General features: G+C 38.8%; 1 protein-coding gene across 5 annotated transcripts in view; it reads right to left on the bottom strand.

The window, feature by feature from the left end:
- KCNIP4 (potassium voltage-gated channel interacting protein 4) overlaps positions 1-27,401 on the bottom strand; it is a 1,167,863-nt gene that overhangs the window by 13,106 nt on the left and 1,127,356 nt on the right. For all 5 annotated transcript variants that reach the window (XM_086705349.1, XM_086705352.1, XM_086705351.1 and 2 more), the window contains 2 exons: positions 21,585-21,654; positions 13,741-13,811 (listed from right to left, as the gene is read on the bottom strand). In XM_086705349.1, coding sequence (XP_086561475.1) covers positions 13,741-13,811; positions 21,585-21,654 — 141 coding nt within the window. The remainder of the gene's footprint in view (positions 1-13,740; positions 13,812-21,584; positions 21,655-27,401) is intronic.

Genomic DNA, 27,401 nt, shown 5'->3' with positions numbered 1-27,401 from the left:
CCGAGCAGGAGTCACAAGGCTTAAAAAAAAACAACTCTCAGAGTACTTTGCATAATTACCTTTTATCTGTGAAAAACGGTTGCATCTGTTCCCTAATGCACGAAAATGATTGATACTGAATTCTGTTTTCCATTCTTTTAGGATCAAAGCAAAAGAAGGAAGAAGGGCATAAAAATTTGACTTCATAATATCCCAGTCTTGTTCAGTAGTAAGCTTTTAGGTATCTATCCAGTTTTTGCTTAGTACATTAATTTTTTACTATGACAGGGACACTAGTCTTCCTCTGTTGGAGGAGGTCATCAAAGGATGCAAACACCAGTTGACCCACGAGCTGGCCTGGGCAATCCGAAGCTCTCACCCCTCCCCTGTCCTTGTGATAGATGGTCTGTTCACCATTTCTGGACAAGGAACCACTTCAAGTATGCAGCCTTGAGAAGGTAAGATCTTATTGAGACCATCTGGACTGTATATATGACTGAATCCAATTAAGGCCTCCATAAAAATTGTTGAGATTCTGGTGGGCAGTACAGAGATTTACTTGTCTTGTGTTTGCCCAAGACAGGCCTCATAGGTAAGTTCCTTGCTTATCACACCTGCCACCTACCATTCTAGGGTGGCCTGCCTCTTTCCTCAGTCTCTCCTTGTTCTCTGAGTACAGGGGGCCAGTTTGGAATTTCACCAGAGTAACTACTGAGGTTGCAAACCAACATCCTGCCCCTCCTGCCTGGTGCCCAAAGAGCATCATGGCTTATAATCATGCATGTGGGGGTATTTGCAACAAACAGTCCTGTTTATAGTTGGGAAAACAACATTAAATGATGTACGACAGGTTTAAAATGTTAACTAGTCAGTGACAGATCCAATACGGAAAATCATACATGTCTTTGGTATATTTCCTATTTTATGCTTGCTTTTATATTTTCATGAAAATTTTAAAGGTTATTTATTTTCTATAGTATAACCTCTCTTGATTGGGGTTAAATTTCCACAGTAGTTGAGCTACTTTTTAAAATATTTAAAGGAACAAAATTTCAAGTATTACATAAAGTTTGTGTTTGTTTGGAGCTAATAAAAGGTATCAATATGTCTAAAAAATAACAAGTAAATTTTCCAAGATTTGTGGTCTGATTTTATCTCACAGAAGGGATAATACACTTACCTTGTTTGATATACAATATTGTGTATTTAGGTAATTTAATATTTTCAAAGGTGATGATAGACACATTCAATTAAGTTAGAAGAAAGTTCTTTGGTATGGCCTCATTAAAGGCCATTAACAAATTTTTAACCAAAAATAATAAATATAAATATATAACAAATGTATACATAAATATAATGCCTGATTTGTGTAACAAATTACAGAAAACTGTTCTGAAGAAAATTGTGATCACCACATAATCCTATCACCTATTCAAAATGAACATTTCCATTTTTTGATGCACCCCTCAGCAGATATGGTCATATGGTGTGTATATAATTCTGTATGCCTCACTTAAAATTACAAGGGTTTTCCCACATCACTGAAAATGCATTGTGACATCATTTAAATAGCTACATATTAGATGGAACCATATGAAATTGCTGATAATTTTTGTTGTATTTGTCAAGAATAATAATTTCATATGGTTTAATCTAATAATACTATCACAGTGGCTTTTGAACATTTTGGACCCCAAATCACAATAATTGTATTTTAAATGGCAACCTAGTACACACACACACACACGCACACACACACACACACCAGAAAGTAATTATTTCCATATCTCTTCTATTAATTTTTTAAATGCTCATGTTATTAATCTCTAAATTAATTTTACCACCTACTAATGATTGCAATCTGGAGTTTGAAACACTGCTTTGTCATATGGATATATTATAATTTACTTACCCATACTTTCTATTGTTGGCTATGTAAATTAATTAATTTTTTCTCTATTATAAATGATGCTATGTAAGCATTGTTCTGTAACTATTTCCCATCATTCTGACGTATTTCCTTAGGAAAGGAGTAGAAGTCCTGGGTCCTGGGAACACTGAAATTCAATAGTAATAATGACTACAGTTTATTGATGTGTACGGGATAGTATGTTAGGAAATTTCTGTGCATTATTTCATGTCAGCCTCATGCAACCACAGGGAGTAGGTATTGTCTTTAAATTAGAGACAGAGACTCAGAGAAAACAAGTGACTGAGCCAAGGCATACAGCCAGTGAGCAGGGAGCTGAAAATCAAACCCAGAACTCTGACTCAATGCCCAGGCCTCATTTGGACTAGAACTGAAGCAACAGGCTGTGTTTATACAGAACAGTATGATATAAACATATGTCATATCTCTTGGTACTATATGATATAATTGTGGGGTGATGTGAAATAGTGACTCATACGGATTGCAATTCAATTGCTTACTAATAACATTTGTAGAACATTTGGAGGTGCCAGGAATTCATAATTCTTACTATAAAATTGCTGCATAAATGAATTAGAAAATAGCCTTAGCTTCTTTTATAAAACAAGTGTGTCAGGATACAAATACATGTGTGTGACTATGAGCAGCTCTAAGAAGATCAGCTAAGAAGCCCAAGAGTGACATGTCCAGGAGTCCAGAAGCCCAAGAGTGACTGAAACAGACTGAGAGAGATCAATTCTCAGAGACTGACTAGATGTCAACTGGGTTCACCAACATTAACTGACTGTTCTTTTTAGATGAGAAGAGATTTCTGGAGCTTCCATAGTGGTTGGAGTGTTAAAGTTAGAGGTAAATTCAGGACTGGGGCAGGAAAGATGTAAGATGAGCCCAGAGCATCTCATAGTGCCAGAAAATAAGGACTTGATGGAAGAAACAAGAAAGAAAAACAATCACAATGATGGGAGTATGTCGAAGGGACACAGGAGTCAACTGAAAAAGCTCCCAGTTGCCAAACTGTAACAACTTGAGCAAGAAAGTAAATAGGTTACACTGGATTATAACTCAAAATCCAAAATAAATATCCAAGATACAAAATAAATATTCCATATTGGTATAAGTGACTTATTGAATAAATTCATAAAAGGAGAAGAAGAGATAAATATCTCATGAAGAATTCCAAGTAAATTATGTAGAAATTCTATCCTCAAGGAAGTGGAGCATAACTCCCCATCGTAAAATATGGGCTGTGCATAATAACTTTCTTCCAGAGTATGGCTTGGAAAGAGGGAAAAAAGAGTAACTTTAGGGTTGCCTGGGTGACTCAGCTGGTTTAATGTCTGACTCTTGACTTCAGCTCAGGTCTTCCCTGCATCTGGCTCCAAGCTGATAGGGAGCAGCCTGCATGGGATTCTCTCCCTTTCCCTTTGGCCCTCCCCTCCCTCAAAATAAATAAATAAACTTAAAAAAGAAAGAGTAACTTTACAGTAGGGAATGACCAGCCCTACTTCAACCAGGTGGTCAAGGTGGAAGTCAACAGCCATAACTCATGTCGATACTAGGCACTCTTGCTTTTATGTGATAAAGTATGGCACTTTACTTCTGTGGACTTTTTGCCCAGAACAGACATCCCCAGTCTAATTATGAGAAAAAACATCAAGGAAATCTGATACTCTACAAAACACCTGACGCATACTCCTCAAAACTGTCAAGATGATCCAAAATAAGAACTGTCTGAGGAATTGTCACATCCAAGAGAAGCCTAAGGGGACATAGTGGCTAAATGTAATATGGTATTCTACATAGGATGGTGGAACAAGAAAAGGGCATTAGGTAAAAACTACAGTCATCTGAAGAAAGCATGGACTTTAGTTAATAATGCATCAATATTAGATAATTGTAGCAAGTATACCATTTTAATGTATGACACTAATGATAGGGGAAACTGGGTGTGAGGTATATGAAAACTCTCTGTACTTTCTTTGCAATTTTTCTGTAAATGTAAACTGGTCTAAAATAAGAAAGTTTATTTAAAGAATGAATTTTAAGAACGAGACCTGACCTCTAGTCTGTCAGATAAAGATATTTATTGTATGCATTTCTTGCCTGTCTTATAAGCATCTTCTGTTACCCCAGGTTTCATTAAACATTATAGCCTGTGCTATGAGGGGTTTAAGGGACACGCCCTTGGGGCCCACAGGGAGTGGTAAGCAAATACATGAAGAGCTGGGTACCCCATAGAAAGCCTAGGCAAGACTAAAGGGAAAGAGCAGGCCAGAATGATGGGTGACCAGCAAAAGTTAGGACACATGCAGCCTGGTCACATTCCCTGGGAATCAACAAAAAGGTTGCATAGGTCAAAGGTGCCCAGGTCAAAGGTATGGGTGGACCCTCATAATGAGAATGGTTGGATTTTTTTTTTTTTTTACTGTGCAATATTGATGTTTATTTTAATCCTTTCTATCTTGTAATTTTCATTCTTGCAAGTGCCTGCAAGGTAGACACTACAGAATGAAGGTAAAGGCTCACTGTTATTATCTGGTAACAAAGATTATTGATAAAACCTGTTTATCTTCTGCCTTCTTATTCTTGTCCAAATGTACTATCTCTGTGATAGTCACATGCTTGTCTTAGCTACTTCAGTACACACAAAGATAGAGTATTCACTGTCAGTCATGTCATCTTTAAATATAAAGAAAAATACCATTGATTGATTGATTGATTTAAATAATTTATTGTCAAGTTAGCTAACATACAGTGTATACAGTGTAGTCTGGCTTTGGGAATAGATTCCCGTGATTCATCCCTTACATACACCCAGTGCTCATCCCAACAAGTGCCCTCCTCAGTGCCCATCACCCATTTTTCCTGCCCCTCCCCCATCAACCCTCAGTTTGTTCTCTGTATTTAAGAGTCTCTTATGGTTTGCCTCCCTGTCTGTAACTCATTTTTCTTTCCTTTCCCCTATGGTCTTCTGTTAAGTTTCTCAAATTCCACATATGGGTGAAAACATATGATATCTGTCTTTGTCTGACTCATTTCATTTAGCAGAAGACCATCCAGTTCCATCCGCATTGTTGCCAATGTCAAGATTGCATTCTTTTGTGAAGAAATGGGCAGAAGACACGAATAGACACTTTTCCAGAGAAGACATCTAGATGGCTAACAGACACATGAAAAGATGCTCAATATCGCTCATCATCAGGGAAATACAAATCAAAACCACACTGAGATACTACCTCGCACCGGTCAGAGTGGCTAAAATTAACAACTCAGGAAAAAACAGATGTTAGCAAGGATATGGAGAAAGGGGAACACTCTTGCACTGTTGGTGGGAATGCAAACTAGTGCAGCCATTATGGAAAATAGTGTGAAGGTTTTTCAAAACGTTAAAAATAGAATTACCATATTACCCAGCAATGGCACTACTAGGAATTTATCCAAAAGATACAAGATTGATGATTTATAGGGTACATGTCCCCCAATGTTTATAGAAGTGCTGTCAACAATAGCCAAGTTGTGGAAAGAGCCCAAATGCCCATCAACTGATGAATGGATAAAGAAGATGTGGTGTGTACACACACACACACACACACACACACACACACACACACACACTGGAATGCTACTTGGCAATGAAAAAGAACAGTTGGATTCTATGAAAATGGGAGAGTATAAGCACCATGAGGACAAAAATTCATGTCTTCTGTTCATTGTTGTGTCTCCAGCACCCTGAAGAGTGTTTGGCACATAGTAATGCTCAATAAATATCTGTTAAATGAATAAATGAAATGAGAAAACTTCCGAAGCCACCTTTCCCTCCCCTTCTAATAGCTCCCTGGAATGGGCAATAGACAAGAACAGAATTATGTGTACAGGTTGTGCAAGTGTGTGTGTATGTGTTGAGAGATGAAGGATAAAACCTTAATAAATGTGATGAAATCAGAATTCTATACCTCTTGGTAACACTGCCTACATAATTCTCACTGACATCTGACATCTCAAAAGAGCCTGGCTATTTAATTTTGACAAAATGACTCATCCCAGAATGAAAGTTTTCCTATAACCATAAATGATATATTGGGAAAATATTTTTTTCTCATCACTGTGAATGACAAAGATTACTTTTTAGGCTTATAATGTCTACGGAAGGTGTCACTCATATTTTATTCAGTATGAATTGGATTGTCAGTGAATGATATTTTCTTGAAGCTTTGAACTGTATCTCTGGTGTCAAATCATCAGTCACCTGCAGGAAGCTATTCCAGAATTGTTCCAAAGGAAACATATCGTTTAACCCAGCTCAATAATTCAAGTAAACTTGCCATTTGGGGCATGCTCAGAGGATTGCATTGCCCTGATGGTGATAATGTTCGATAGAAGGTAATTATTGAAATGGTGGTAAAGACTCAGGGTTGATTGTGTAGTCAACAATTGTGTCAGTAATCAATGATTTTTGTGAATGGGATGGATTGACTGGTAATTATAAAAGTTGGTGATAATATTCAGTAATCAGATCATAAAATGCCATCTTAGATGTCATCCAGCAGACATTCTGGCTCAGTACGTCAAGAGAAGTAGTCTATTATAATTGTTAAGAATGGGGGTTGGAGAACTATGGCCCAGGAGGTCAAATAGGCTCACCACCTGATTTTGTAAATAAAGTTTTATTGGAACATAGCTATGCCCATTTACGTAGGACTTTTCTATGTCTGCTTTTGTGCTACAACAGCAGACTTGAGTAGATACAATAGAGACTGTATGGCCTGCAAAGCCAAAGTATTTACTATCTGGCCCTTTACAAAGGGCCTGATCCCTGGTTGAAACCATAGGTTTTAGAGACTTAGGCAGATCTGCGGTCCAATCTAGGTCCTGCCATTTAGGAACTGAATGAATTTGGACAAGTCACTTAACGTCTTTGAGTTTGGGGTTTCTCACCTCTACCATGTGGTCAGTAATACTGGCCCTTTATTTTTCACCTGCAATTCATCTCCTCCCTCCACAATTTTTTTTTTATAAACTAAAAAAGAAAAATATTGTAAAGACAGAAGGAGGTGGTAAATTTTGGTGCCAAAATTCATTTGGTGACAAAACCTGAAGTGAACTGACATAAAACTATTTCTAATCTATTTCTAATTATCTACCTATCATCGAAAAATCTATGTACCCATCACCTAATCAGTCTATATCATATTAATCAGAGGACACTAACAGATATATCAGTACTTCCAAATCTTAGTGGCTTAGCACCTTATCATCTCACTTGTCACTCACACACAGTGAAATAAAGAGGAGAGGGGGCTCTGTTCCATGCAGTCATTCTGAGATCTGAGCTCCTTCCCCTTTGTTGCAAAGCCAACTGAAATATGTGACCTCATAGTCCCCACAGATGGGAAAAGAGGAAGGCGATGTGGTCACTTCCACCCATATCCCATTGATAAAATCTCAGTCATGGCTCCACCTACTTGGAGGACAGCCTGGGATTGTGGCCTACTGGTGTGATCAGAAGCACATGGACATTGGTCGTCAGTAGCAGTCTCTGCCATGTTTATCATTTATCATATTTTCGCTGCACAAACATTACACATGTGATTATAGCACCCTGCAGACCCTGCTGGAGACATTAAATAATATGGAACAGTATATGCCTGGCATTACCTGACTAAATCTGAAAGGCTCCGAATGATAAAACTCAGCTGGCTTTGAGGATTTCAGATGACGGACTGGAGATCTACATGATACCTCTCTGCTAGGACAGCATAGTTGCTAAGAGATGCATTCTGGGACCAGACTGCCTTGATTTTGAATCCTGGCTCTCCTACTTTCTAGCTGTGTGACCTTGGGCAGGCTGCTTAACTTCTCTGTTCATCCCCTTTCCTCATATGCTAAAAAAGGAGATAATAATAATACCTATGAAAATGAAGTTAGTGTATGTAACACAGCCAGCACGGTTGCCTGACTTATATAAGCTCAAATGAGTTCTAAGCAAGAGTCAGTTATTATTACTATATGCAGCTATTATTATTGTTAATGCCATTTTTAAATAGTATAGTAACTGACACACGGTAAGTGCTTATCATATAATTAGCTGCGGAACGATCTTTCGTAGCATCATGGAAAGAACAACCGTCTACTTTTGATTGAATATGTTCAATGACATGATTATTGTTTAACAAGATGACCAGTGTAATTATTAATTAATTGGCTTTGTTAGAAAAATGTCCTGTGTAATAACGGCTATGGCTAACATCTAATAAATATAGAGCATGAATTTGGTGCCAGGCACTAAGCCAAGCCCTTTACTGACATTATTACTTTTTCATGTTCATACTCCCCTATAAAGTAGCTTTGCTTGCTGGTATTTGACAGAGATGAACACTAAGGCCTACAGAGTTTATTTCACTTATTTATTTATTTTAAAAATATGTATTTATCTTGAAAGAGAGAGGGAGGGGCGCCTGGGTGGCGCAGTCGGTTAAGCGTCCGACTTCAGCCAGGTCACGATCTCGCGGTCCGTGAGTTCGAGCCCCGCGTCAGGCTCTGGGCTGATGGCTCAGAGCCTGGAGCCTGTTTCCGTTTCTGTGTCTCCCTCTCTCTCTGCCCCTCCCCCGTTCATGCTCTGTCTCTCTCTGTCCCAAAAATAAATAAACGTTGAAAGAGAGAGGGAGAGAGAGAGAGCACAAGCGGGAAATGGGTAGAGAGAGAGGGAGACAGAGAATCCCAGCTGCACGCTGTCAGCACAGAGCCTGATGATTGGCTCAAACTCACAAACCTTGAGACCATGACCTGAGCTGAAGCCGAGAGTTGGACACGTAACCAACTGAGCCACCCAGGTGCCCCAAGGCCCAGAGAGTTTAAACACTCAGCCTGGGATCTGACAGCCACTGAATGGCAAAAAGAGGATTGGACCAATTCACAGCTAGGTCCAGATGCTATCCCCCTCCCACATCTTATTCACTCTGTCCTTTGGGTTTAAGCAAATTCAGGAGAAAACTTCTTTTCTCTTTATTACAGAATCAGAATGGTCTCTGCTATGCTTCCCAGAATGCCACTGCTACTCAAAATACATTCATTGCTGAATCATTTCTGTTGTCTAGAGACTTTCCAGGTAGCTGATCAATTGAAGAAAAATAATTACAATAGTCTGGTGTTAAATTTGATTTTGGTTTAACATTTATTAATTCAGCCATTAGTTTGTTCTTAAAGGAAAAGACATTATTACCAACACACTTATAATATATATTCATTACAACTAATTTCCAAATTATAATCAACATTCATCACAATTACCAGCATTTTACATAAATACTATAATAGCAATGTTGTGCACAGTCCCATATCATTAACACCAGACTAAATTTACATGTGAAATTGGATACAACATGCTATAGGTAATTGATCGTACATTTCTGATATGTAAGTAACTTTGAGTAATGAAATCGTTAGTATTTTTTGCCCTACTCAGTTTTTGCAAACTCATTTTGATTTCATTAGGTGAGTGGGAGCCATTGCCTTCTATATTATCGCTAAACTAAGGCTGCACCAGAATGAATCTTGGTGAAGTGTCGCAAATGCTAACACGAGATTATCATGGGGTGATCCTAAGCTGCCATCCATGGAAGAAATGTTACAGATGCTGTCCATGACATTGTCACATGTCTCCCACATGCTCAGCTACTGCTGTCTTCTACTCTTCTCCTGGTTGTGATATTTCTTGGTTAAGTTACAATAGATGACATGTTGAGTTTCCTGGCCCAGGGTCTTCATTCTCGGTGCACTCAGTTTAGCACAAGTCCCTGGTACATTTGAGGAGGCACTCTGCTCCCCTGAGAACTCTGCCCCTGGCTCCATTGACTGAGTGCTATCTCTGAAGGCGGTGCTTTCTTCTTTCATCCTGATTCCACAAAGTCCCTGCTCCCAGATAGCTGGTGATGCCCACATTGACTTTCCCCCTTCTAAACATGACATATTTTGTTGAAATGTAAGTCTACCAATTTTATTTTGGTATCTCTTGAACTCATCTCTTCCTTATCTCCAATGCCTTAATTGTAGTTTGGGCTTACATCAGCTCCAGCCAGGATTCTTGGATTATAGAGCTGTTAAGTGAACTTCTTGTTTCTGGGAACATAGCCCTGATCCCGTAACTTCGCTGCTGAAAATTCCTCAGGGACTCCTCACCTCCCACAAGAGAATCCAGCCTCCTTAGCCTCCTGCCTCTGCCTCCTCATCCAGTTTTCCTTTTTGGGCCTTTTCCTTTGTATTCTAACTTCTAGGTGATTTACAGTTGCTTCCCCTTCATTCCCAGGCCTCTGTCTCTGCCTCTGCCTTACTCCCTGCTTCTTCCCATTCTGAGCCCTTATTCTATTAACCAGCTTGTGCTTGTCCTTTACACCTGATTCATCAAGTCCACAGGCAGGCTTCCTTGACACAGCCTTATCAGTACCTTTCCTTGTTGATTTCATTCATCACCTGCTTTCCTTTAACATGGCACTCACTGAAATTTCTGCTCATATGTAAGATGCACCGCCCTCTACTCCCCAAAAGTGTACCACTCCCAATTACCTTGTTTCTGTTATATATATTAATGATTTTCCATCCAATTCCAATGTAGGTGTGTGTGTGTGTGTGTGTGTGTGTGTGTGTGTGTAATTTCTCCATACCACCAAACAATTCTTTAACACCAGCTGGGTGTCCTACTACTTAACTCAATTCTGACCCTTTCTACCTGGAGATATAACCAGATCCCACAGGTTAAGGGCTCAGTCCTACAAGACTGACCTTCCCCCAGTTCAGATGCTAAATGCAAGTCCAGGTGTCATCTGTGCTTCTGACTGATGGTGTTTGGAAAAGATAAACAAAACTGACAAACTCACAGCCAGGTTAAGAAAAAAAGAAAAAGACTCAATACAAAAAATCAGAAATGAAAGGGGAAACATTACAACGAATGCTATAGAAATGAAAAGAATCATAAGAGACTACTATGAACAGTAGACTGGATGGCCTAGAAAAAAATGGATAAGCTCCTAGAAACATACAACTTGCCAAGACTGAATCATAAGAAATAGAAAGTCTGAACAGACCTATAACAAGGAGATTGATCAGTAATCAAAAATCTCTCAACAAAGAAAAACCCAGGACCAGATGGCTAAACTGGTCAATTCTGCCAGACATTTAAAGAACTAATACCAATCCTTTTCAAACTTTCCAAAAAATTGAAGAGGAAGGAATATTTCCAAACTCATTTATGTGGCCAGCAGTACCCTGGAACCAAAACTGGACAAAGATATCACAAGAAAAGAAAACTACAGGCCAATATTCTTGATAAATATACATGCAAAATCATCAACAAATTCTAGCAAACTGAATCTAACAGCATATTAAAAGGATCATACAACATGTCCAAATAATATTTATCCCTTGGATGGAAAGATGGTTCAACATATAAAAGTCAGTTAATGTGATATAACACAGTAACGGAATAAAAAGGAAAATCACACGATCATCTCAATAGATGCAGAAAAAGCATCTGACAAATTTTAACCCTCTTTCATCATAAAAAGAAAAAAAAAAAACCTCTCAATGAACCAGGAATAGAAGGAAAGTATCTCCACATAATAAATAAATGTATGACAAGCCCAGAGCTAACATAACGCTCAGTGATGAAAAACTGAAAGCTTTCCTTCTAAGATCAGGAGCAAAGGAAGGATGTCCAATACTGACACTTCTATTCAGTATAGTATTGGAAGCCCTAGCCACAGAAATTAGGCAAAAAAAAAAAAAAAAAGAAATCGGATGACTTGATATTATATAAAGAAAATCCTAAAGATCACACTAAAAAACTTTTAGAACTAATAAATTCAGTAAAGTTGCAAGATACAAAACACATACAAAAATAAGTTGTGTTTCTATACACCAACAATTTCTGAGGAGGAAATTAGGAACAATCTCATTTATAATAGCATCGAAAAGAATCAAAAAGAATATAATAAAAAATAGGAAATAATAGAATAAGCTTAATTTTGTGAAAATATTCATACTACCCAAAGTTATATGCAGATTCAATGCAACCCTATCAAAATACCAAGTGGTACTTTTTACAGAAATAGAAATAAACAATTCATATGGGACCACAAAAGACCATAAATATCCAAATCAATACTAAGAAAGAACAGGGCTGGAGGCATCACAATTCCTGATTTCAAAGTATGTTACAAAGTTATACTAATGAAAACAGTATGGTACTGGCACAGAGACAGACATATAGACCAAGGAACAGAATAGGAAGCTTAGAAATACATCCATGGGTACACAGTCAACGGATAATTGACAGGGTGCGAAGAATACACAATGGGGAAAGGAAAGCGTAGTTTCTTCAACAAATAGTATTAGGAAAACTGAATATCCACACTGAAAAAAATGAAATTCCATCCTTACCCAATCCTATACACAATTATCAATTCAAAATGGACTGAGGACTTAAACATAAGACCTGAAACCATAAAACCCATAGAAGTAATAAACACAGTGGAAAGATTTCATGTTATTGGTCTTGGCAATGATTTCATGACTGTGGTTCTAAAAGCACAGGCAAAAAAAGTAAATAAACAAGTGATATGACATCAAACTAAAAGCTTCTGAGCCTCAAAGGAAACAATCAATGGACTGAAAAAGCGACATACACAATGAGAGAAAATATTTGGAAACCATGTATCTGATAAAGGGTTATCTCCAAAATATATAAGAATCTATTCCTTCATCTCTAGTAAGAATCTAACAACCCAGTAAAAAAATGGGCTGAAGATTTGAACATACATTTCTCTGAAGATATACAGATGGCCACCAGGTATGTGAAAGAATGCCTACCATCACCAATCATCAGGGAAATGCGAATAAAAAACACAATGAGATATCACCTCACACCTATCAGGATGGCTATTATCAAACAAATGAAAGACAAGAGGTGTTGATGAGGATGTGGAGAAATCGGAACACTTACACACTCTTGGTGGGAATGCACAGCTGCGAAGCCACTATATGGAAACCAGTATGGTGATTCCTCAAAAAATTAAAAATATAAATGCCATGCGATCCCACTTCTGGGTATTTACCCAAAAGTATTGAAATCAAGATCTTGAAGAGATACTAGAGTCCCATATTCATTGTGGTTCTATTCACGATAGCCAAGATGTGGAAGCAACATACATGTCCGTAGATGAATGAATAGATAAAGAAAATGTGGTTTATACATGCAATGAAATGTATTATCCTTAAAAAGAAAAAAAGTCTGTAGTATGCAACAACATGGATGAAACTGGGGTCATGCTGAGTGAAAGAAGCCATCACAGAAAGATAAATATTATATGAATCCACTTATATGAGGTATCTAAAGTAGTCAAATTCATAGAATGGAAGAGTGGGATGGTGGTTGCCAGGGACTAGGACAGGGGGAAATGGGGAGTTACTTGCTGACTGACATAAAGTTTCAGTTAAGCAAAATGAATAAGTTCTAGAGATCTGCTGTACAACATTGTACCTATAGTCAACAATAATGTAATATACTCTTAAAATTTTGTTCAGAGGATAGATCTCATGCTGAATATTTTATAATAATAATAATAATAATAAATAGAAGTCTCAAAAAGCAAAAACAAGTTATTAAACCACCAAATTCAAAATTTCCCAGGAAATAAGACCAAATTTCTTTCAGTGTGTCTAAAGTCAAATCATATACATATATATACATATATATATTCACATATACATTATATATATACACATATATATATGTGTGTGTGTGTATATATATATATATATATAAAAATTCTAAGACTTACCTCAAAACTCACAGCTCCATTGTGGTCCGTATCAAATGCATTAAACAGAAAATGCGCGTATGTTGTAGAGTCTGAAATGTTGAAAAGGGAGTATTGTTAATGCAGCAAGCACTTCAATAACCTACAGAAGACTGGCCTAGCACGCCCAAGGCTCCTTCTATTTGGAAAAATTTGCTCTGTCTCCTCTACTTGTGCTTTCTTCCCAGCTGCCCACCTTCTTCCAGTAGCGGATTGTGATTTGAGATTCATGGGAGTCAGCTCTCCACAACCCAGGGCATTGATCATACACATTCTCTGTAAGTTTCTGGCTGGAAATGCTCTGAACACATGGGAGTCTTGGGTGTATTCCCGGCACTAAGATGAGTAGGTGGTGTGAGGGCGAAGGGAGATGCGTCTGAAAATTGTTAAGTGCTCGTCAGGGGCTACATCTGCAAGTAAAATAATAAAGATACTAATAGTGAGACGCACGTGAGTTGGTATTTTTAGTGTTGTTATTGTGAATGTGTTCATCAGTTTTACAACTCAGATAAAGACGGGGACTCAGAGAGGTTGAGAAACTCGCCTAACGTCACACAGTCGATTAAGGAGCAACATGAGACACAACTGAGTCCTTCTGACTGGAAAATCAGGCTAACCCATGGCCAGTGAAGTGGCCTGATGAACCGGGCAGTTTCTGTGGCCACCGTGGGAGTGAGTGGTTCTGAGGGTCCCTGGGCCCTGGGTGGGATTCACGGCTCTGGGACAGTCAGTCCCCCCAGCACCTCACAAGGCTGCCTGACAACTCTGAAGTACTCTGAAATCCAACGTTTCCACTTAGCTTGCCTCTACTGGGTTTTCCCTCTAATTTTTCCTTCTTTCCCTTCTACTTTTTCTCTGTTGTCTCCCTTCAGAGCTTTCTGCTTTTCATGGTAAAATTATATTTTTTCTTACTGTTTTCTTTTCTTAGTGCAGTTTTAATTTTTCAGTGCTTCTGTGTTTGACCCTTGATCAAATTTACTTGATTATTTTAAATGTTTCATCTCATGGTTTTAGCTTTTCCCTTAACCTTTTTTATATTAAAAAAAAAAAAAGTTGTAACCTTTAAGCTCATTGGCTCTAGCTTTTTTATCTTCTGTTTAAAATCTCCACTCTTTCTATTCTATAATTTCTAACCTTTATTTTTACTGGGCTTGAACAAAACTTCTATTCACCTTTTCCTTTATAAATTGCTTTTCTAAAAGCAGGTCTCAAGCACCCATGGCCCACTTATGGATGGTTTATCATGAATGCTTCACCCAGCGGTAAATGCTATGGAAGCTCATATCTTTCATAAGGTAGACGGTACACTGCCTCAGTTTCTCAAAATGATGGTGGCGTTTTCTTTTGCCTCTTACCTTTAAACACAATACGAAAAACCACTTATTTTAGAACATATGAATCATCAACACAGTTTTCTATGAACTAAGCCAGGACCAAAAATTGGTTCTAAATAGTATGTCCCATCATTGTATCTCGAGTGGATGTTCACATAGTATTGATGAGCTGCAGAAAGAAATCCTTTTGAATATGGATTATAACCAAAGGTTCGGTTCTAATCAATTTAGTGCCATTGCTAGGAAGTTCCATGATAGAGTTATCAAGAACTGACAGCCCATTTTTTATTTACAAAGTTGTTTTGCTCTCCATGGTTCTTTGACACAGACTTCTTGAACTATTTAGTGTCCTATGGTGACATAAGTTGACAGGTGGTGTGTTAAACTTACTTTCGGGGGAGAGAGAAAGAGGTTCTGTATATTTTATAACGAGCTTCATTAAGCAGGTCTCCTGATATCCTGTTTAGACAATCAGGGTAAATGCCTTTACCTTAGCAAGCAGAAGTCAACATGAATAATGGTTCAAAACAAATGATGTTGGCAATTTTTTTTAATTAAAAAAAGAAGCTATCATGAACATACAATTATTAGCCTTCTTAAATGGGGTCACTCTAGCTTTAAAGCCTGACATGTGGGACATATAGTCTCGAGGTTTGCTCTGCTGTGGTACAGAGGACTCCTTGTTCCTCTAAATGAACTTTGGCTGGTTTTCCAGCTCAGATATACCATGCAGACAGCAGTCATTACTACCGTAGTGAAGTCAGAGTGAAGTCAGGTTTGAATTTCAGGTCTCCCAAATATTAACCGCACGGCTTTGGGAAAGTTGTTTAACCTCTCTGGGACTCAGGGTCCTCATCTACAGAATAACCACACCAGTATGTACTTCATAGGGCCATCATAAAATGATTAAATGAGATACCACGTGCAAAGTGCTTACAATTGTCCCAGGCACATAATAAATGTTCAATAAATAGTATCTGTTATAATTATCCTTTCAAAGCCACCTGAAAGAAATATGAGTAATTTTTTTACAGATATAGTACATTTCCACCTGAAGAAGTTCTTGTGTTCTTGTGAAATCTCTACTGCGTGTCTAGGTGACTGACATTCTAATCTGATGCAACTTCACACTCTATAAAGACCAATAGAAGCAAGTGTGTTATGAAGGGCGTTGCAGCTTCTGATGGAGTTTGGATTTTTTCTGACAGGCATTTGGCGATTGTGAAAGTTTCTGAAGAAGGGGAGTGATGTTCTGAGCTTTGACTAGACAAGAGGAAGGATCTGAGGCACTGGGAGCATCTGGCTGGGTACAGAGGTGGATGAATGAAGAAAAGGAACGCTGTCCACAAAAACTTCTATCTCAACTTTCATCTTATTTTTTTTAATATTTAAAAAAAAAATCTTTTTTTTTTTTTTTTTTTTTTTTTTTTTACTTTATTTTGCAAGCAGGGGAAGGCAGAGAGAAAGGGAGAGAGAAAATCCCATGCAGGCTCTGTGCTGTCAGTGCAGAGCCCCACACGGGGCCTGATCACACGAACATTGAGATTATGACCTGAGCCGAAATCAAAAGTCAGACACTTAACTGACTGAGCCACTCAGTCGCCCCTTATTATTGTTCTTTTTGGGTAAATATTTCCTAAGATGGTGAATAACTGGCATCCTCGATTCTAGATTTCAGTGCAATTTGGGACTCAAAAGATATAACATTGATCTCTCTTCTCTCCACATGACCTGATGGGCTTTCTTTGGCCACATTTCCTTACAGATAACAAAAAAACTGTTACTGAGTTTGACATGTTGAGAATGCCTCATTTTCTTTACAATCTTACTGGTGAAGTTGAAAAAATGCGGAAATTTTATAGTTGGGGGACAAAATTTAGGGATGCTTCGGATAAGAAGGTATCCTGGATTCTATGTAGTTATCTACATTTAACAAAGGTAGGAACGGGTACCGTTAGTAACTTAGCTACGGTCACCTAGTTAGTTAATGCTAGAGTTGGTAACGACATCAAGACATTCCAACACGAATTCTGAGAAACAAAGGATGTTAGGAAGAAAAAAGGATGCTAGAAAGAAAACTGAAGACTCCTTTGTTCCACATTTTATAGATGTCTTAAAAGTATTGTTCTACAATTTACAGTGGAACAACCTGAGGCCCAGAGAAATACACCATTTGAGTCATATGCCTTGGTGGTGACTCAGTCTATCCACAAACCCAGGACTCAACTTAGTCTAGTGAATTTAACCCAACTATTTCCAGACCACACCGATCATACCAACTAACCCCTTGATTAAAAAAGCCATCAATGCACATACATTTCAGAGAATTTGAACAAATGCAGTTGGTTATCATGTTCCAGGTCTGTGGATCGAAATCAATCTGGTTGATTTTCTTCTTCCTACTATAAATCGCTACTCCCACATGAATTCAAGCATAAGGTACAAAATTAGTTTAATGCATTTGAATATATGATTCATGCACTGTTACTGAGGTAAGGCAGCTTCGTATACATGAATAGTAGTTTCTGTTTAATAAGGCCTCTGTAAATCACCCTGAAAATTCTTCGAAATATTGTCCCAGGTACAAGAAGGATATGCAGTGAGTGGTGTTATTAAAAAAAATCTTTATACCTCTTGACCCCATCTAAGTGCCTCAAGAGCCTTGTATACAGTGACTGCTCAATAAGTGTTTATTGGCTGAAGTCTTCAGACTGGAACTAATTCATTTGCTCCTTCTATAGCTATTGGATGCCTGGTATAGGCAAAGTAAGTGCAAAATCTCCACTACATGAGGAGGAGTAGCCCAGGAAACTGAACTTTTCACGAGCTTTTAGAATGCTCTGTGAGCTGAGAGCTTCCCAAAGCTTCCACTGTACATGGAGTCGAAAAGGCATTGCTGTAACAAGACCAGTAACAGCTCCAACCAGCCATTCGTTTCCTCTCAGCTTGGTTTATAGGGGGCCCACTCTATTCCCCACAAACAAGCGGCTTCTGTTCAGGTCAGTTGTGCCGACATCCAGAACACCACACCAGTTGTGCTTGGAAAGCCATCTGGCTAAGCAGTAGAGAAAACTGGGAGCCTGACACAATACAAATTGTAGCAGGTTCTGTGGATAAGACAAAGTATTTTCCTGGAGGAAACGGTGAGACGTTGTGATTTATGGACCCATCATTGTTAGCGCTCATAAGGAGAGACCTGCTGCTTTTAGACCAAAATACATGGCTCTATAGAACCGTGAGCATGGCCATAACACGAATTTGTCTGCCGTCAGAGATTATGTTCTTCCTCGGGACATTTCCCTTTTTCTAGCCGCGCTGCAAGACACAATTTGCATTGCGGTGTTGATTTCTTAGATTGTAAGTCATGATTCTTCAAGATATGTCACTTCCTTCAGTAATGGCTGGTACTTTTAGATTTATCCATTCAATTAACATGAATAATCAAAGAATTTTTAAGAAAGCAAAAGTGATTTTTCCTCAAATCCCTTTAGATTTGGTAAGAAGAATCATTTGCAAAGGATTGTGCTTAAGTAGATGTTCTCCAATGCCAAAATGCTATTTTTCAAATAAAGATAAATTTTTAATGTGGAACTCTATCCTATTTGTAGCATGTAGTAACTTTCATTTGAGATAATAAAAAGTAAAGAATTCCTTTTGTGCTTGGTGCTTTGATATTACTGTTCATCAATATGCGGACAGACAGATATAATGTAAACATGATTTTTCTTCAAAAACTCCATGGTTTTTAAATAACTTAGAAATATGTTAATGAAATGATATTCCGAGTTCTTTGTTAATGCAGACAATGGGCCCATTGCAATCTAGGCATCCGGCCCCATGACCAGTAGCTGTCTGTGGGTTGTTACTAATGAGAGGGGGTAAGGGGACTGGTCCCGATGAGAGATCCAAATTCATGTAATAACAGGTCACCTTGTGTTTTCTCAGAATTCTAATTTAATTCTTTTTAAAGGGCCGTCTTAAATGAAAATGTCTATTTTGACAATTCATGCGTAAAATTGTTTTTAACCCCCTAAAATATCGAAAACCAAAAGAGAGTCTAATTTGTGTCTGAAAAGAGCTAATATTTAAGTGTTCTATACTTTCAAAATGCCTTTTGCAAGTATTCTTCCGTTGTCCCGTTACAACCACCATTTGAGATGCACGTCATTCATTCATTCATTCATGCATGCATCATTCATGCAATCATCCCTGCACGTTTTCTCTCATTTATACTATATGTGTCAAGGGTGATTACTTGTCAGTCACTGTCCCACCACCCGTGGATATGGCAGCAAATAAAACACAAAACCCTTTGGTCCCTCTTACTAGTGGGGAAAGAGACAATAAACAACAACAAGAATAGGTAAAATATGTATTATTAGGTGTTCTTGCGTGCTAAAGAGAAACATAAAGCCGGCATGGAGAGAATTTAAGGGGTTGTGGTTTATGATAGGGTGGCTAGGGAAAGTCTTGCTGAGAAGGTTGCATTTGATTTTTTTTTAATGTTTTTTTTTTTTTTTTTTTTTTTTTTGAGAGAGAGAGAGAGAGAGAGAGACAGGCAGACAGAGCGTGAGCAGGTGAGGGGCACAGACAGAGGGAGACACAGAATCTGAAGCAGGCTCCGGGCTCTGAGCTGTCAGCACAGAGCCCCACTTGGGGCTTGAAGTCCTGAACCCGGAGATCATGACCTGAGCCAAAGTCGGATGCTTAACCAACTGAGCCACCCAGGTGCCCCAAGAAGATTGCATTTGAATAAAAGCAAAGGTGGTGGGACATTGAGATGGAAAAATAATCCCAGGCAGAGGGACTAACAAATTCAAAAACCCTGAGGCAGCAGCATGACTGGTGTGCGGCGGGGACAGCAAGGAAGCCAGTGTGGCTGGAACATAGTGAGTCCTTTAAGGGGTGTGGGATGAAGGATGAGGCAGAGAGGGAGCAGGAGACCAGGGATTACAACTTGTGGACCACTGTGCAGGCTGCGGCTTAGGCTCTGATGCGACAGAAGGTTCAGAGTAGAGCAGTGACCAGAGCTGGCTTATGCTGAACAGGATTACTCCGGGTCATGTTAGGAACCCCCCCTGCTGGGGGAGCCAGAAAGAGTCAGAATCAGAGACTAGTTTAGAAACTATTGCAGTTACCTTGGTGTGAGATGATGGAGCTCCTTTAAGCGGGAAGCAATAAAAGATGATGACAAGGAAATGGATGAACTTCTCTGCACCTTGGTTTCCACATTTATCAAGAAGGCAGAGTCACAGCTAGGGGAGTTGGGAGGTGGGCGCAGTGCATGCCAGGGTCAGGCACGTGTTCGACGCCTCACAGATGGTAACTACTTCAGCCTAGGTCGGTTTAGCTGGAGAGATTCCTATTTCCTCCCTGTCCATCAGCTGGTGTGGTTGTGCCTGAAGGTGCTCTTGTAATGCTAGGATTTGAAGCCTAACCTTCCCTGTACACCTTACGTCAACATTTCCCATCTGCTCCATTAAACTAGAACATTCTTTTGGACAGGTACCACACCTTATTCCTCTTACATTACCAGCACCTAACACATAGCTGGGCACACAAGAGACTGTGTAACAAGTTTGACCAGGCCTCCTGTTGAATGACCAAAGGAGAACCTGCAAGGTCAAATGGCAAATAGTTTCCCACTCATCCCTAACACGTATGTGTTATCATTATGCTTTCCTTGTTTATTTTCCATTTAAAATAATATTTAGAGGTGTGCGTGGGTGGCTCAGTCAGTTGAACATCCAACTCCTGATCTTGGCTCGGGTCATGACCTCGGGTCATGGGATGGATCCCCGCAAAGGCTCTGCACTGAGTGTGGAGTCTGCTTGGGATTCTCTATCCCTCTCCCTTTGCCCCTCCGCCCTCTCTAATAATGATAATAACAACAACAATGTTATTATTACTATTATTTAGGGTGATATTAATTTTCTCAGATGTAGGGAGAGAGGTGATAGTAAGAGGTCCTAAAAGAGAAAGGGCAGGAAGAACACTAGGTGAGGTTACAGAAAAATGTAGATTTTAAGCCATACCTGCCACTTAGTGAATGCGTGACCCTGAGCAAACCATTTAGCTGCTCTAAAGCCCAGATTTCACATGTGAAAATGGATGATAATTATATTTGTCCTAATTTTCCGTGTGCAGAGAATCAAATGATACCTATAACGCACATTAAAGAGCTTTGTGGCATTTCTAGGACCAAGCCATCGTAGTCCAAAAGTGCTTGTGCATTTGATAGCCATAGTCTGAGGCACACAGTAATACTACTTTCTGCGTGCAACTGAAGAGTGAAATCCTGGATATTTGACAACTTGTAAGTAGCTCACTTTTATGATATATTGGAAATTATACGCACTCGTATGCTGTGTATTAACTCTTTTACATAGCGATTAAAAATGTAGAATCATGCCATAAAAGCTTAAACCATACTCAAGATTGCAAGCATAATTCTAATGGAGAGTATGTTAACAAGTCCACATTTGCACTTACCTCCCTGTGGAAAGAACTGTGAGTAAATCTCTTTGAAGGTTTCTTCATTAACAACACCACTGGGACATTCCTAAAGAAAGTCGTAGAGAAGCAATATGAGCAAAGTGTTCATAAAACTGATTTTTTGCACATTTTGAAACAGAACTCTCTTTGCTTTGCTGTGCAAAGCAGCACCAAGGAAGTTAACCACCCATCCATTTTCTTCAGAGGATAAAAGGACACAGTAAATTTCTCTTTGTTCCAGTTCTCACAGAATGAAAAAAAATTACAGATGTAAAAATCTTTGCATATTATAAATATTAAAGCTGGTCTGACACATTAAAGAACACACTGCTGCTTTTAAGAACACATATGCTTATTATCAACAAGGTAAGAGAAAATTACATTGTTTTTCCTAGAGCAATGATTGCAAGATGATTTGATATGCTCTTTGTTGGATTTTGGTGCTGTGTTCCTCTGGCAATTTGCTGGACCCACATAATCTGTAGTTCAGGGAGAAAATGGTGTGCTCCATTTGCTCTAAGATGACCCAAGCAGGAATGGTTCCTAATTTCTGTCAACAGTTTGTTCAGGAGTGCATAATAACATGGATTGTAACAAATGACCTTGAGTGAGACAGGACCTCAAGATATGTTTAATTTCTGGAGAGGAGGGTCTGAAAAGAGGTCTCAATGTAAAGATTTCCCTTTTTTGACCCATGGGTGGAGTTATTCAAGACTGATGGATACTGACCTTGGGAACTCTACTAATGTCAGATCACTGACCTGGTGGGACCAGAGGAAAAGGCTACCCCTCCCAGGGTAGATTAGGCATTTTCTACAAAAGGAACTAAAATCTAAAATATTAGAAGAGATCTGTGTTTGTGCTGAAAATGGGGACTAAATAAAGATCTTAAACAAAGATGAGGGCAAAACTTTTTCCACTCTCTGGAGTTAAAGTTGGTCTGGTCAGGAATCTGATGTGTAGCGACCCCTCGAGCAGCGAACACTGACAATCATGTGATAATCTGACATCACGTCACATGTGGGATGTTAATTGTACATTGAATGTGTGGAAGTGAGAAGCTCTGTCCCATCTTTCTGAGCAGCTTCTCATGGACAGTCCCGTATTATCTGAGCTCCCTTGCTTTTGGACTCATGGTGCTCCTATGCTGCCTGGCTCTCCCCAGGATTCACGGGGGAGCATCAGAGGTGTGCTGACTTCTCTGCCTTTACACAGGAATATTCTGTGTACTTTAAATTTGACATTGTTCCTGGGATGCTCAAAAATCATCTGATGTGGTTTTAAAGCTTCTCTTAACCCTTAAAATCACTGTCCCCTCATGAATAAACTTGATTTATTAACTTGATCTTTCTTTATTTCAATGAGCCAGTTACAGCTGTAACGGGTTTTACATGAGAAGTTTTCTATTTTCTCTCATTCATTGGTTTGAAAGGTAGGGCCTTTGATATATGAACACAATTTAAAATAATGGTTTCAATGTGAACTTGTGTTTACAGAGCTTGTCAATGCATATTTCTCCCATTTGAACGTTATAATAAACCTATAACTTAGGTATCTACATTCACTGAAGCAGAACTGGAGGTTCTGTGGTCAAGTTCCCTTTTAATCAGCTAGCCAATAGGGGAGCTGGAATGAGGGCTTGAGATTTTCCTGATTTTCCCACAAGATTTGGGATTAGATGACCCTTCTAAAAATAATCACCCCCCAAGGCCCTAAGAGGATTTGAGCAAAGAAAAGACAATCAAAAACGAATGAGAAGAGAAGCAAGTGAACTATTACAGTTAATTTTATGTGTCACCTTGTCTGGGTCATGATGCCCAAGTATTTGGTCAAACATTATTCTGGTTATTTCTGTGAGGGAATTTTGGATAAGATTTACAGTTAGATCAGCAAACTTTGAGTGAAGCAGATTGTCCTCCATAATCTGGGTGGGCCCCATATAATCAGCTGAAGGCCTAAATAGAAGAAAGTTGGAATGCCTGGGTGGCTCAGCTGGTTGAGCATCCAACTCTTGATTTTGGCTCAGGTCATGATTTCATGGTTCATGAGTTTGAGACCCACATCGGGGGCTCTCTTCTCTCTCTGCACTCTCTCTCTCTCTCAAAATAAATAAATAAATAAATAAATAAATAAATAACTTAAAAGGAAGAAGAAGAAAATCTAATCTCTTCTGAGCAAAAGGAAATCCTTCAGCACACTACTTCCTGACCTGATTTGCAACTTCGGCTTTTCTAGGTTCTATGGCAGACTGCCTTTGGACTCAAACTACAACTTTTTCCTGAGCCTCCAGCTTGTCTGCCTCCACCATCAGATTCTGAACTGGCTAAACCACCGCAATCATGTGGGCCAATTACTTAAAATAAATCTCTTACTGTTTACATACACATCCCTTGCTTCAGCTTCTCTAGAGGATCCCAACTAAGACATAAGTGAATGAACAATCAATGGCTACAACTACAAAAGGAAAAAGAAAATGGCGTGTATCTAGCTAATCACTCAAAAGTTTTGATTCAATGACTTTCAGTTGGCAGCAACAGAACCAATTTTAAGAGTAAATAAGCATCTTGCAGTCGGGTCCTCTGACACATGGAAATTGTCATTTGTTGGCTGTTTGAGCCATCTGCTTGGGGTGGTAAGAAGAGAGCAAATAGATGGCTGTGCCACCAGGTGCCCAACTTGTGGAAGGTCCAGCTAGAAACCTACCTGGGAGGTAGACTCTTGCAAGAGATGAAGATGGAAAGTAAAGGGCCATCTGCCCTCAGCAAACTTGTCAGCTGCCTTTGATTGCTAGACGCATTCAGTAGATATATCTTATAACATGAAATCAAATTTAGAAATTGGCTGTCTCAGATTGTTTGTTTTATGTTCCATCACACGAATAAGTCAGATAAAACCCTCTCTGCCCTTTGAAAGCTCTTGGCCAAGTTTTTGGGTGGTCATTCTCACCAGGTGAATTTGTCTTTACCCATCTTGCATTCATTACATTAATTTACATCTTTAACCAATACATATTGTATGCTGATTATTCTCACAGTTCTCAAGGAATTGGGGAAGCAGCAGTATAAACAAGTCAAAGGTCTTGCCCTCATGGGGCCTACATCAAAAAAAAAAAAAAAAAAAAAAGGCAAAAGAGATAAAAGGAAATCCACAGAGTCAGGATCTTGTATTTGTTCTAAAGAGTTCTTATGGAAAAGCAATGCATTTTACGACCTTCAGGTGAGAATGATCAACTAACTTCTAGAGGGCCTTAGTGATTTACAAAATGGTGCAAACGATCTATTCTCTAACTTTTTCCTCATCTCTTTTGTGGAATGGTTTCTGCACAGAAGTAGTATCTCCACCTCTCCATCAAGAATAAATTTGATCAGGCGGTGTATACAACTAAATATATATGATCAACAATGCAGCTATATTAGTAGGTTAACTCTTGTGGCAAACAAGCCCCCAAATATAACAAGTTTAAAAGAATGTGGTGTATTTCTTGATCATCTAACCATCTAACTTGATGGTTCTCTCCAGAATCTTTAAGGGACAGAGACTAATGGAATCTTGGCCATCTTCGTGTGGCTTCTAAAGTCTGTGATTTTCTCATCCAGAAAGAGAAAACGATCATTGAGGAGTGTCTGTGGGAAGTGTTTATGGACTAGGTCTCTAAGTGCAGAGTGCTACGCATAATTTCCACTCTCATTTTGTTAGAAATCATTTAATGTCTACCCCAAACAACGAGACAAATCTCACGTGCCCATTCACAGATTTGGTGAATGGTTAGCAGTGTTTGTCTCAGAAGCTTATTTGAAAGATGCTTCATGGGGCACCTGGGTGACTCAGTCGGTTAAGCATCTGACTCTTGATTTCACCTCAGGTCATGATCTCGCGATTGGTGAGATTGAGCCCCAAATCAGGCTCTGCACTGACAGTGCATAGCCTCCTTGGGATTCTCTCTCTTTCCTCTCTCCCTGCCCCCAACCCCTGCTCTCTCTCAAAATAAATAAATAAACTTTAAAAAATGATTATTCTGTCAAAATGTGCTCTCCACAGAAAAAAATAAGGAAATAAAATAAAAATTGCCCATAATTATACTACTGTAAAGCTATTTTGGTCATTTATCTACATATATATTAATACACCATACAAATAAAATTGGGATAATACAAGAATATACTTTGAATCTTATTATTTTTTTAACTTAACAAAGCATCCAGAACATTTTCCATGTCATTATTTTTAATGGCTGCGTAATTATGTGTCCACTGAATTTCCCATATTGTTGGATATTGAGGGGATTTTAGCATTGGGGGACTATATAGGAATAATGATGTAATTAATATTTTAGCACATACATCTGATTGCACCTATGGTTCTTTTTTTATGAATAATCCAGAAGGAGAATCATGAAACCAAAAGGTTTAAACCATTTGAAGTCTCTTCATATGAACAGCCATATTGCTTTCCAGAAAGACTGCATCAACATATACCACCACTGCTGGTTTAGGAGAAAGCTTCACATCTAGACAAGCTGCTGACCAGAATCACATGGGGATTTGACATGCTCCAAATCCCACGACAAATAGCAATAATTTGCTTCCCTTGTGAATCTAATCATCATTCTGGAAAATACCAGAGGACATCAGGCATTTATACAGATCCCTCTGAGGGATAAAGGGATGTGTGTGTTTTTTGTGCAGATGAGGATGCATTTTTTTAAATTAATGGTTTTTTTATTATAATTTTTCATTTTTTTTAACATTTATTTATTTTTGAGAGACAGAGACAGAGCACAGGGCAGGGAGGGGCAGAGAGAGCAAGGGAGACACAGAATTCAAGCAAGCTCCAGGCTCTGAGCTGTCAGCACAGAGCCTGCCGTGGGGCTCGAACTCATAGCTGTGAGATCATGACCTGAGCCGAAGATGGGACGCTCAACTGACTGAGCCACCCAGGTGCCCCGATGAGGATGCTTTAATGGCAATCTGCTGAACCACATTACCGCAGTCATAACTACGTATGGAGCACATATTCAATGCCTTCTTACATACATTATTTCTTCTAACATTTTCACTAACCCTGAAAGGTGGTGATTAGAGATGAGGAAAGTGAAAGTTGAGAAATAACAATTAAGTAACTTGTTGGAGTCACAGTTTTACAGACTCATCCATTGGTTTATTCTTTCAACAAATAGTTATTTAGAACATTCTATGCCTCAGGCACTGTTCTAGGCACTGAGGAGTTTAAAAAAGTTCCAGTTTTGCTCTTATAGAATTTAAAGTTCAGTGGAATCAAACTCATACTTCCCTAACCTTTAATTGCGATGTTGTCTTGCCTTCTGGATTATTATCTTTTTTTTTCTACCAGGACTTAAGAAATGGCTTCTGGTGAGCCATCCATGTAAACACTTACTTTGGGAAGACGCACAGTGGTTTCTGTTCCCAGAGACCACCTATCATGGTTGTGTTGAAGGCAATACCATGTAAAAGGAAGCCATTCAATCAAAACTGGGGACATTGGTTACAAATATATATATATATATATATATATATATATATATATATATACACACACACACATGTACACACGCACATACACACACGTATATAGTGAATTACACTTTGATTTGTGGCAAATGTTGTGTTTCTCTTTTTTTGAGAAATCATTGTCTTTAGTCCAACAAGGGTCTGTATACCTTCCTCCTCACCATATACAAGTTACTCTAATTTTGAATGGCTAGACACTAAAGTGCTCTGGAAAAAGTTCCAGTGTTTAGGACAGGTTAAATGAACTACTTCATCAAGTGTCAAGGAGCTAGAGTGTCCCGGCAGT

This window comes from Puma concolor, chromosome B1 (assembly GCF_028749965.1).
Source record: "Puma concolor isolate L17-30 chromosome B1, mPumCon1.1.hap2, whole genome shotgun sequence".
NCBI classification, from domain to species: Eukaryota; Metazoa; Chordata; class Mammalia; order Carnivora; family Felidae; genus Puma; species Puma concolor.
The sequence above is the reverse complement of the archived record's forward strand: the minus strand, read 5'-3'. Positions and strand labels throughout refer to the sequence as shown.